This window comes from Papaver somniferum, chromosome 2, assembly GCF_003573695.1.
Source record: "Papaver somniferum cultivar HN1 chromosome 2, ASM357369v1, whole genome shotgun sequence".
Classification (NCBI taxonomy): Eukaryota; Viridiplantae; Streptophyta; class Magnoliopsida; order Ranunculales; family Papaveraceae; genus Papaver; species Papaver somniferum.
The window spans coordinates 9,192,460-9,205,804 of NC_039359.1; the positions used below are offsets into that span (position 1 = coordinate 9,192,460).

At 36.4% G+C, this 13,345-nt stretch overlaps 1 protein-coding gene across 2 annotated transcripts; it reads right to left on the reverse strand.

Moving 5' to 3' along the window:
• Positions 1-7,588: 7,588 nt before the first annotated feature.
• On the reverse strand, positions 7,589-13,059 carry LOC113346848 (monosaccharide-sensing protein 2-like). 2 transcript variants are annotated; one of them, XM_026590384.1, is made up of 7 exons: positions 13,041-13,059; positions 12,419-12,501; positions 11,762-11,884; positions 10,974-11,540; positions 9,031-9,971; positions 8,665-8,852; positions 7,589-8,442 (listed from the first exon to the last, which is right to left on the reverse strand). In XM_026590384.1, the coding sequence occupies exons 3-7, from the start codon at positions 11,838-11,840 to the stop codon at positions 8,001-8,003; spliced, it is 2,217 nt and encodes a 738-aa protein (XP_026446169.1). In that variant the 5' UTR covers positions 11,841-11,884; positions 12,419-12,501; positions 13,041-13,059; the 3' UTR covers positions 7,589-8,000. The 2 variants fall into 2 exon arrangements, with proteins under 2 accessions (XP_026446169.1, XP_026446170.1); XM_026590385.1 differs by lacking the exons at positions 12,419-12,501; positions 13,041-13,059 and adding an exon at positions 12,036-12,054.
• Positions 13,060-13,345: the final 286 nt, after the last annotated feature.

Genomic DNA, 13,345 nt, shown 5'->3' on the forward strand with positions numbered 1-13,345 from the left:
ATCTATTGAGTTACATAAGTCACATACGCATACTCTAGGTTGTTTTCTGGGTTATCAAGAATGACTTCTTCTTCATCTCGCTATGGTGATTTTGCAAGGGGATTTCTTGAGAAAGTTTTTGGTTTCGAGTCCAAGGGAAGGAAGAAAAGAACCCTTGTAGATGAATATCATCATAATGCCTCATGTTACTATGCCTATACTCATGAGGATGTTGAGAAGGGGGATATGATTTCTGATGAAGTGGTTCATGATTTTCTTAAATACTTTAAGGAGTCAAAACTGCAGCTTGTTGATACTCTGAAAAGTCTTGGTGTGTTAAAAACTAAGTTGAAAAAGGTTAACTCTAACCTTGGTCTCATAAAATATCACATCAATGATCTTCTCAAAAAAAATCTCTTCTCTAAAGATGCAATGGATGTTATCAATCACAAGCTCAAAGACCCCAAGATTCGTGAGGTTCCTGACCGTCTATTTGACCTTAGTTCGAGCAAAGGCATAGCACTGGAGTCTGCCTTTTGTTCTTAGCTTGTGGTTTTTAGTTGCCTAGTAAATCTTCTATGTTCTTGTTTTGTTTAGAAGAATAACTAGATTTTGGAATAGCCATTATTGTGATTACACATAGCTATGTCCAACGTTTTCATCTTCATGTTTTTAGGTTTATTTGTTTAAAGTCTAAAATTGTTTGGAAGATGATTTTTGCAGTATTAACCTTTATGGTTTTATATATTGCAATTTGTTATGGTATATGTGTGTTTGCATCCGTGAACTGTGATTGTCCCATATCTTGTCAAAAGTTAAGTCTTTCATATGTCGATATACATGTATTGATAAAAGAATGAATGGACTTTTGACATCACAAAAGTTTGAAGCCCATTATGTCATTATTGATGGAAGATAGGATGAACTTTTTTTGACAAGGATTATGTCTATTGTATGTCATTGTGCGAACAGTGATAAATAGAATGAATCCTTGTATATTCCGCAGTATTGATCTTCCCTGATCCATATTTTATGTATATACTGTGAGGCTCCATAAGTTCTCTTATGTCGAGCATGATCAATTAAATTCATCACTTTTTCTGGTTAATTTGGTTGCATATTTCCGATTAGATTAGTTATGGGTTCTCTTGTGATTAATCTAATTGAGTATTTTTGGATTCAAATTCATATTCGTATGTGATTTGTTATGTCCAAAGAAATCCTTCTTTTCTTTTGAAATTAAGGTCGCTCTTGTTGTTATTTCGGGAATGACATTTTATGGGGGAGGGTTCTTAATTGAACTTGTGCTTAATTGCCAAATCTTTGTGGGGAATGCGGCTGTGGAATATTATAGGGTTTATCTTGTATCTTTATAAACTCCTTGATGAAAGCATTTAGCTTCGGCTTTATTATTGCATCTAAACAAGTTGATATATGATTTCTTTTGGTCATGAAATGTCTCTTTTGGAAATTTCATTAGGTACCCGTTTTCGTACCTTTGCCAATTTTATTGACAAAAAGGGGGAGAATTAATATGTAGTTCACACTACAAATACATATGGTTTAAGAATCATTATGTAAGGGGGAGTGGTTTCCATGTGAGATGGAGTATTGACTAAGGAGGAGCGATACATATCACCATAGTATTGTCGAAGTTGTGATACAATTGAACTTTGATGCTTTGTAATAATACTATGACACTGTATAATAATGATGAGAATACTTTTTTTCTCATTGTTATAGCTACGGATTTTCAACAACGAGATGCTGAACTTACAACCTTTGGGATCATTGGAGTACTTGGAAGTGACGAAGATTTCGAGTAATGTTGAAGATTAGGCATATGGAATAGGATCTACAAAAGTTTATATATTTATTTTTGTATTTCATATGTATTAATAGTTTTGTCGCTAAAATTGACAAAGGGGGAGATTGTTAGAGCACTGCTCGGTCGAACTCGCATGCGTTGCTATCTCAAGCATGTTTGTCAATATTAGTGATCAAAACTATAAGTCTTGATTCCTATTCTACTATAGCTAAGTCTCGGACTAGGATAAAAAGTGTAGTTGAGCTCAAGAACTCTACAACAATCATCATACAAGACGAAGAACTACTCAAGGAACTGGTGGAACTTCATCGACTAAAAGGTATGTGGAGACTTGAACTTATCTATCACTCAAAAGTCTATCTACTCTATCCCTATCTTGAGACAAAGGTCGTTTTGCTATATAGACTTTGATTATACACATTTGTTATTTCGAGCCGAGTTTATCTCGCCTATCTATTCCTCGAAATTTGTGTTGGTAAGCTTTCGCTTTGGCCAAGTTTATCTTACCTAGTAACGAAAGTCATGTTATGTTTCAATCACTTTGAAAATGGCGTTGACGAAAAATAGTTTGTGAATAACAACTATATAACGTCCTCTAAGAATGTTTCAATGATTGAAATGAGAGTTTAGACTACATAACCATTGTTGGATATAAGCATTATGTGGCAACACATATATGTATAAATCCTTATTCCTTGAACCAAATATGCGTACTTTGTTGATCAGGAAAAACGGAACAAGATATGTGAATTCAGTCCGCAAACTCATTCCGCGAACCCAGTACGCGAACTGGCGGAGGTACTCATCCCGAGAATATCTGTTGGAGTTTGTGAACTCCTTCCGGGAACTTAAGTCCGCGAAATTAAGTTGGTTATATCTAAAGATGATTATTTGTGAACCTATATTTATATTAACTAAGAAATGCAAATTGCAAACTGTGGATATAAAGTTCATGAATCGATTCCAGTGAATCAAATCGTTTTTGCTTCGATTGTGTCTTGTGTAGTTATATAAGATTTATACAATTGACCAACTTTCTAACTAGTTCATTTGAGTCATTTGAACTAGTTATGTGAAGAAGAATATGGTTGATATGAAAGTGATCATATGGATAACCATTTGGTTAACTACTGTTGAACTAACAAATGTACATGTTTGGGTACGGTTACACAAACCTAAAATCGTGCATTTCATTTTTGTGTAACAAGCTAAGTTTTTGATCCAATGGTTGAAAGATGTTAGCTTGAATCTAATCAGGTTTTCATCTAACGGTGAATAATAAATGCTTTGTTACTAAGCTAACATTGATTGCAAACCCTGCTTTAAAAGACTATATAAGAGAGAACTCTAGCAAGTGGGAAACCTAATACCCACACCTTACATATGATACTAGTTGTATTAGCTAGAGTCGACTCTCCTTTAACCTTTGGTGTCTTCTTGTAAACCAGGTTAACGACTTAAAGACTTCATTGGGATTGTGAATCCAGACCGATACTACTTTCTCGTAGTTGTGTGATCTGATCTTGCATATTCTATCGTCTTGAGTACAATCGTAACGATTGGCTTGAGATTAATATATACGATAGGCAAGATATAAAAGTAGTCACAAACATCTTCGTCTCATTATTTGTGATTCCACAATATCTTCTTCCGCCGCGTCGATTAAGATTATTGTGAGGTTGATAATACTAGGCTGTTCTTCGGGAATATAAGTCTGGGTTATCAATTGGTTCCTGTTCACCTTGATTTATCAAAAGACGGAACAAAAACTTGGAGGCATTTCTGTGGTAGACAGATTTATCTATTATCGTAGACTTTTGTGTGTGATAGATTTGTTTATTAAAGTCTTCAACTTTGGGTCGTATCAACTCTTTGTTGTGGGTGAGATCAGCTAAGGGAATCAAGTGCATAGTATCCTGCTGGGATCTGAGACGTAAGGAGCACAATTGTACCTTGGATCAGTTTCAGATTGATTGGGGTTCAACTACAATCCAGACCGAAGTTAGTTTGTAGTAGGACAGTGTCTGTAGCGGCTTAATACAGTGTGTGTTCAATCTGGACTAGGTCCCGGGGTATTTCTGCATTTTCGGTTTCCTCGTTAACAAAATTCTGGTGTTTGTGTTATTTCTTTTCCGCATTATATTTTGTTATATAATTGAAATATCACAGGTTGTGTGTTAGTTCAACCAATTGGAAATCCGACCTTTGGTTGTTGAAATTTATTGATACTTAAACATTGGTCTTTGGTACCGTTCAAGTGATTTCTCTTGTATTCAATTAGGCTCGCAGATTTCTATTTGCTTGATTAAGAATTGAATCGAGAAAGAGAGATATAACTCTTTGATATACTTTATTAAGATTGAATCTAGTTGATTCTCTTGAAAGTATATTGGAGTTAGTCCATACAAATTGCTAATCGAGATATTGGGTGTGGTTATTGTACCCCCGCTTTTTCAAAAGCAGCAGTTCAAGATATTGACCCTGATAGCTTCCCTGGCCCGGATGGATTTGTTGGATGGTTTTATAGGAAGTTCTGTAATATTTTAGGTAATGATGTCATTTCAGCCATCCAATACTACTGGAGAAGAGGTTATATTCCCAATGGCTTAAATTCAAATTTTTTGGTCCTAATCTCTAAAGTGAAAAATGCAAAAAAGCCAAACCAATTTAGGCCAATTGGACTCTCTAACTTCTTTTTCAAGATATTCACTAAGATTCTAGCTATGAGAATTAGCAGCATATTGAGTAAAATCATCTCCCCTCAACAAGGTGCATTCATTAAAGGTAGAACCATTCAGGAGCAAATAGTGCTAGCTTCTGAAATGATTAATGAAATGAAAACAACTATAAGAGGTGGTAATGTAGCTATGAAGATAGACATATCTCAAGCCTTTGATTCTCTAAGTTGGGAGTTTCTATTTGAAGTCATGAAAAGAATTGGATTTTCTGAAAGAAGTATAAGGTGGTTCAAGATCTTATTCTCATCTGCAAGAATCTCTGTACTAGTCAATGTAGGACCAGAAGGATAAATCTCAGTGAGTAGAGGACTCAGAGAAGGAGATCCAATATCTCCAATTTTATTCATAATAGCAGAAGATGTTCTCAGTAATGCTATCTCTAAACTGTTGATGGAAAACAAATTTTCTCCAATGGTAAACAGAAATGGGATCTGTCCGACACCTATCTTCTTTGCAGATGATATGTTTTTATTCTGCAATGGAGATCTTAGAAACATAAGAAGATTAATGAAGACTTTGGATAACTACCAAAAATCCTCAGGTCAAATGATTAGTGCTGCCAAAAGCAAAATATTTGTAGATGAAACTTCATTGTCTAGGAAAGAAATAATTGCAAGAGAATGTGATATGAACTTTCTACTTTTCCTGACAGATATCTGGGAGTTATATTATTCACAGGCAGAGTTAAAACTAATCACATATGGAGTGTTGTGGAGCAAATACAGGGATATCTTGCAGGATGGAAGGGTAAAATTCTGGCCTTCCAAAAAAGAATTGTCTTCATCAAAACAACGTTGAGTAGTATCCCAGTCTACAATATGTCAATATATAGATGTCCAAGAAGGTTTATAGCTGAATGTGAAAGGATCATTAGAAATTTCTTTTGGACAGGAGATCCAAATACTAGAAGAGTTGTCACTATTAAATGGGACAAAGTTTGTTATCCACTAGAAGAAGGAGGATTGGGTATAAGAAGGCTGGAAATCATAAACAGAGCTCTTTTAGTGAAACTATTTGGAAAGTATAGCAAGGAAAGGAGGAATGTGCATTATTCATTCAAGCTAAATTCAAAAAGAAGAATGGTGAGTGTATTTCTTATTACAAACAATTCTCCATATGGCCTGGACTGAAAAGTGTTATGACAGATGTGCAAAATAATTCAAGATGGGTAGTGGGAGATGGTTAAGACATTGATCTATGGAATGATGCTTGGATCAAGGAAAAACCACTGAGTCAACTCTTCCCTGACAGTGAATACATAAAGCAACATCAACATCAAAAAGTAAGCTCAATCTTAATAAATGGTGAGTGGAAAATTCCAGCTGAAATGTGATACTTCTTTGATGCTTAGGACTTACCTATAGTGGATGGCCCAAAAGACAGAAGAATATGGAGTTGTACAATTTCAGGTAACTTCAGTGTTGCTTCTGCTGTTCACAGTATAAGGTGTGAATTCCCCATTAGTAATGATCTCAAACAAATTTGGAATGATGGAGTACACCCTACAGTAGCAAGAGATGTGTGGAAAATTGCAAGAGAAATATGTGCCACTGATGATAAATTGAAGAAAAAAGGTAGACACGTAGCCTCCAGATGTTATATGTGTTTACAATGTGAAGAAATTCTAGATCATATTTTATGGGAATGTGAATTTAGTACCATTCTCTGGTGCTGGATTGGTAACATCTTTAGATTCATAAATCCAAGTTCCTTCCATGACATTTTAGGTCTAGCAAAACATAAAAGCTCTGTGATCAAGGAACTGTGGTTAATAGCAGCATTTACTACATTGAAGGAAATCTGGTTTCATAGAAACAGTCTGGTATTTGATGAGGAAGTGGAAGATATAGAAGTCATAAAAAGAAAAATTATTTTTCTTACAGGGGAATGTGAATTTAGACTGAAGGGTTTCATGAAAAATGAAGAGTATGATCTCCATATATTAAGCTTCTTTGGGATCAAATACAGACAGACCTACAATGTCAAAGTAAAAGAGATTTTCTTTACATTACCATCAGCTCCAAATATTCTTATCAGTTGTGATGGAGCATCAAAAGTCAACCAGGATCTGCAGGTTATGGTTTCATTGCAAGAAATCATTTGGGTACATTCTTAATAGCAATGGCAGGGGGTCTTGGAGTAGCTACCAATTTTCATGCACAGATAATGGTTGTGGTGTGTGCAGGAGAGTGTGCTGTACAGAACAATCATTTACAGGTTTGTTTTAACACTGATTCACATGCTGCAGTATCGGCAATACAAAGTAATAATCTTCCATGGCATGTAGTCACCAGATGGAACTTGGTATGTGCTAAACTACTGAACTATGAGATAGGGCACAATTGCAGGGAAGTCGATTATAATGCAAACAAGCTTGCAAAGGAAGGGAGTGGTCTAAATAAAAACAGTGAAGATTTACAATAACAGTTCCATTTTTATACTACAATCTCCCTCTCAGTTATATTATAGATTCTATTGATTCAAAATAATCTGGTTGTGACGCCTTTAGGCTTTTGTAATCATTTTGCTCTGATAATTGATTAACAAAATTTTGATTTAGCAAAAAAAATAATGTATAATTTGATAGTCATGTTTATATTCGTTACGTAGATGTTTTAAAATGTTTTTCAACGGTATATAACGTTTACAAAAAAACATGGCATAATTTAAGAGATAAATCATTTTACTAGTTGTTAATCTTAAGGATATAATTATAAAAAATGCTTAAATATACTCTCCTTTTCTCCTTGCCCTAAGAATTGTGCAAACTACAACTATCACAATTAATTTGCGACGGAGGGAGTATTCATTAAACTTTTATCGGTGATTTATTAGAGAGAACATATATTTGTAGTACAGAAGATTTTCATAGCAAGGAAATCTAATATACAAGAGTTGAAAAAATTACGGAAGGCTAGAAGCATCCGCAATGTTTCTACTGCGTCTTGCTTAGTATATGCACAATGCACAGTTGCACACCCACCCAGGGAGAGCTACCTGTTATGAACCATCTAAATTTCCATGTTTTTCTCTCTTCACCCAAATAAGATGCAATGATGGCAGTGCCTGAATTTTATATCGGGAACACTTCAGGTTTAAATAATATAACTTCAACAAATTTAAACAAAAAAAGAAGAAAGAAAACGCTTGAAATTAGAAGGAACAAGAGCGTTGTACGAAAAAAAAAGTAAAGATTCCTGCTATATAATACCTACACAAAAGAAATAAAATGCCGATCGAAGTGGCACCAAGCTCCCTGAAATAGCTTACCACGAGTCCCTCTTCATCGCACTTCAAGTCATTTACCTTATCTTCCAGAAATCATCACCCCCACTTTTATCCCTTGAATTCCAAATCCCCACTGGAACCCATCTATTAGGACTAGAGCTCAATTATGTTTTCTGTAGCTGTAAATCCGATTAACCAATTGAATTTCCAACCTCTCCGTCACTTGATTAATCCTTCTTCGCAGCAGCTTGTTTTGCACCGACAGCAAAAAATTCTTGAATGACTTCCAAAGGCATGCCCTTGGTTTCAGGAACCTTTAGGAAAACAAATACCCATGATATCAAGCAGACAACTGCATAGATACCAAAAACTCCAGCAAGTCCAATGGAGTTGAGCATCACAGGGAGTGAATATGTGACTATGATGTCCCCGGTCCAAAACACTAGCGCACAGATTGCAATGCAAAGACCACGTACTCGGGTAGGAAAGATCTCCGAGCAGAGGATGTTAGGAATTGGCCCAAAACCCATGACAAAGGTACAGAAGTAGACTATAACACTGACAGTTGAAATTGCAGCATGGACCACAGAGCCCATGTGAACAACATTACCGAGGACTAGTACAATGAGAGATACTATCAAAATAGGGATGGTAGTCAGCAACAACGACCTGCAACAACAGGGAAGAACACCAAAATAGATGAAAACTGAAACTTCATAAAGGACCAATAATATAATCGAACGTTAGAAAAGAATTTATGTACAAAGGCACAGATGGTAAATGTCAACGTAAAAAGAACTGCTAACAGGTAAACCAACATCGAAGCAATTCAGAAATGCCTCCAGCATAAAGTAACAGAAAAGAAAAAGATAAAAGATAGAAAATGATTACCTTCTACCCGAAATATCCATGAGCCTCATGGCAACAGCAATACAAGGAAGCATCAACAAAGTTGTGACAGCACTAATAAGGAGAGATGAAGAAGTTGAACTGATGCCCAAGTTTGAAAGCAGAACTCCTACACCTGCTTGTTCAAGAATCTGAGGCGTATAGTAGAGAACGCCATTTATGCCAGAAAACTATATTCAAGAAAATTAAGCTAATTAGGTATATAACATGTACAACAATCATAAGTATATCACTGCTAAAAGATCTCAAACTTCTTTATGCTGCTTTGAAAATCAAAAACACATAAAGACCCATACTCAAAGTGAATAGATGATGGTAAGTAGCTTTTCAGCTGTTTCGAATTTGTACCTGCTGAAGTATTTGAATCCCAATCCCAACAACCAATGCATGCTTGACTCCAGGTTCCAAGAGATCCCGCCACCTTGGTCCACTTGCAGCAGTTTCAGATGGATGAACCATAGCTGGTCCCACAGGATGTTGCTCCATAAGCTCCTTCGAATAAAGAGCCGGCTGGCTCACTAGAGCAGCAGCCTGGATAAACTCACTTTCATCAGGGATTTCACCACCAGGTACCGAAACGATAGACCCACGTCGAGATGCAGCAACTCCCTCCTGGTGCAAATATATTCTCTTAAATCCTCCTTCTTTCTTTCCATCTAGCCCTTCTCTTTCTGACCATTTCCAGGCCAGCTGCCAACCGCCACCTATACCCATACTGGTAGTGTCCCCGGCATTCCCTTGCATGAGACTACTATTTCTTCTCATACTTAAGATACTTCCATGAGAAGCAGGTGGTACCATGTCTTTATCCATGCTCGTTGTTTGACGTGACATCAATGGGGTTTGCAAATTATCATCAGAATCACCTCCTGCATTGTCAGATGTATAATCCTCACCATCCCTCTGTAAGCTCTCTTCATCCCACTCTTCTTCTTTAGCATGAGGTTCAGCCACACTGAACATGCTGCCAAAATTAGGGAAAATCATGCTTCCACTTTCAGGGAACTTCTCATGGACACTACCAAATAGGGTTACAAGAGGGTCCATAAGAGGCACATTACTCTGGCTCAGCATGCTTCCATGGCGAGAAGCAATGCCAAGAGCACTCTGCCCAGTGACAGGTCGGGCGACCCAGGAGAGTCCTGCTTCAGGTCCATATAGTTTGATGTCGCCGTTATCAGCATCTGGGTCTTGTTCATCAGTGAGATCATTCCCTGGACCTATTATGTACTCTTCTAGAGATGTTTCACCACCAACTCCAAGACCTTCAACCAGCAAAGCCATCTCACCTGCAAATAAACTAGAGCTTTTAAAAGGTGTTCATACAAGTCTTCGTGTATCAGGCTACCAAAATAGCCTAAATTAATAGATTCACTACTTCCTTTTTATAAAATAAGATGTACATTTTTGTGTATTCTCCGGTGCCATAAAATAAATTCTGATTATGTATAAGTTAGTCCGCTAAAGACACCCAAACAAGATCTCTGATAAAGTTCATTCAACTAGGAGAAGTTTTGACTAAGAATTTGTATCTCGCTAAGACCAAATATTATCCGGTCAACACCTAAATGATAAAATCTTAAGAATAATGCATCCTGCAGTTAAAGATAAACTTAATACAATTATTTAATGGGGATACAACGTCAGATTAACAACTTCTGAACTCTGATCCAAGCCAGTGAACCCATGGATGCATTACACAACTAGACTAATAGATGGCAGTGATGCTCTGGTATGTGACAGTTGATATTGATCACCGAGAATACAAACTCAACATAACTACTCCTAGAGATCCCAAATGCACTATGTATATGTGTTATGATTATTCAAGTGTTCATGGTCTTGAAACTGAACACAATTATTTAATGGGGATATAACGTGTCGAGATTAGCTACTTCTGAATTCTGATTCAAGCCAGTGGACCCATGGATGCATTCAACCACTGGACTACTATACGGCAGTGATGCTCTGGTATGTGGCAGTTGATATTGATCCTTGACAATACTAGATCAACTGAACTACTACGAGAGATCCCAAATGCACTATGCATATGTGTTAAAACTACTCATGTATGTTCAACTACTCATGTATGTTCATGGCCTTGAAGACCGATTTGGGATTAATCAAAATAATGGATTGACCAGGAGACTCTTGTATATGTATGTCATACGTGGAATCCCCCAAGCAAACAATCAAGTCTCCATGTGGGATATTTAAGTATGAAGTGCCATCATTGGCAGTGATCGGACGTTTTATAAAGTAAATCATAGGAACAGCACTTGAGCACAAACCTGATACGTCTTCCCTTCCACGCAATCGCTGCAAAACCTTCTTTGCCTCAGCCATTCTCCCTTTACTTACAAGCCAACGTGGAGACTCCGGCAAGAAAAACACTGTCAATGCGAGATAGAAAAGAGAGGGTATGGACAAAACTCCAAGCATCAACCTCCAATTAGGTGAATCCATCAACGACATCCCAAAAACCATGCAGTACGAAAAGAACATTCCTCCAGAACCAGTGAATTGTGGAAGAGTATTCAATAAACCCCTTATTTCTGGTGGAGCTGTTTCGGATATATAAACAGGAACAAGCGTAACTGATAGACCAATTCCAAACCCATCCAAAAGTCTTGCCAAAAGAAGGATGTAGACATTTGGAGACCACAACATAACAAGTCCACTAACAAAGTACAGAACTGAAGAAATTATCATCATAGGACGACGACCCAGCGAATCTGAGATTGGGCCAGAGCATGTTGTGATAGCTGTTGCTCCAATTAGCGACATAGCTACAATTAGCCCTTCCATAGTTGGCTGACTATCCAATTGGAATTCCTTCTTTATGTAAAGAACAGCTCCTGTAGAGGACAAAATAATGTGTCAAGCAAATGAAATCTAAAAATCAGTAGAAAACCCAAGGCATCAAAAGAATCTCGCGAAATAGGGTGAAGAAAAATTGATTTAACTGATACAAAAGTGCAATCTCGGCTATTAACCTCTGAAAGATGGTTATTTAGTAATCTATGCTGCTCAAAGATAACTCCCAAACCAAACTAATATATATTCAGTAGCAAATTACCTGCAATTGTAGCATTATCCCATCCTTGTAACAAGTTACCAACTGCAGCAGCAATAGCGACAAGCACAGCTCCACTCATCTTTCCTCGCGATAATTAGCACTCAGAATTCTTATTATCTTAACCTGCCAAATCAAATGAACCTGACATCAGATCAGATACCCAATATTACTTTCTAAGAAAAAACCATGCTCTATCACTAGGATCAATCAAGTAATCGAATCATAATACAAGATCATCACAAGAAAAATTAAACGGGCAGCATAAAGATAAAACCTTTTAGAGATGGGATCAAGCACCTCTGAAGAACTAGATTAGTCAGTCAGAGAAGTTCCAAAAGACAGTGAAATTTAACACAAAAATAAGAGACAGCCATAACCCCCAAAGGCCAAAACTAAGAAGAAAGAAACAGAAAGCGGAATATACAATACAAGTAGCGATGATGTCCTGCTTCGATTCACACAGAAATCGATACAACAACAAGCTGGCTCTTTAACGGGATCTTCAAATATAGACAAAAATTTAATGGAAAATAATAATGTAATCTCAATTCAATGCAGAAAAAGAAAAATACTTAATAAAAAGAAAACCATAGAGAAAAAAACAGAGCCAAGGCGTTTTTTATGACCTATCACTACGAGAGACACAACTTTACTTACGTAAGCTTTTCCTGATCTTCGCTTCACTTGACGCTTTGCAGTTTCAAGCTTTTCTGCAAAGCTTTGATAATTTCTCTATTAACCTGACAGAATCAAAACTTTTTAATTTGAGTATCTCCACTCCTCTTTTACACTCTGAAAACTTACTCGAATTTTTCTGGAAACTTTTGAATTTCCTTAATTTTGTATTAAAAATTAAATGCTAGATTAAATTGAGAAATAATTCATAGATCTCTATTTTCCATTTCAAGATACACTCTCGTAATCTCTCCAATGGAAAGATATAGACAACCCTCCTGCCTGGTTATCTTCCTCCTTGTAAACTCCGATTTTTCTCTAACACAAAAAATTATTATCGATCCTCTAGGAATATTACTACTCTTCGAAACATTAAAATCTTAAGTTTTTCAGCGCTTTATAAACTCCTGGCTGGCTGGCTATGTTTCCAAAACCAGTAAAAAAGACTGATTTTTTTTTTGGTTTTTTTTGAATTATTAGATCTGTGGAAATCGAAATCAAGATCTTTTGAGGTTTTTTTCTTTATTTGTTTTGTTTTGTTGTAAAAATGTAAAACTCTTTGTTATTGACAGGTAATGAAAGAGAAAGAAACAGAACGTCTTACCAGCTCTCAATCAAAAAACTACCATAAGCTACGGAAGAGGAACGTGCGAACTGCTGATCTGTTTCTTCACTTTTTATATGGTCGAAAAAATACAATGAGAAAATATTTATGTCGTAATCATAACCGTATATTACTTATTTAAGATGTTCACCATCGACGGTGATTAACACTAAGGTTTGTTGTTTTATTCTTATTTACGGTGGGTCCTTATTTAAGTGTCTTTATTTACTAAAAAGGACTGAGAATGTCGTTAAAAGGTCCAGAATTTGGAATATAAAAGGATCTTTTCTTTTTTGAATCGACGA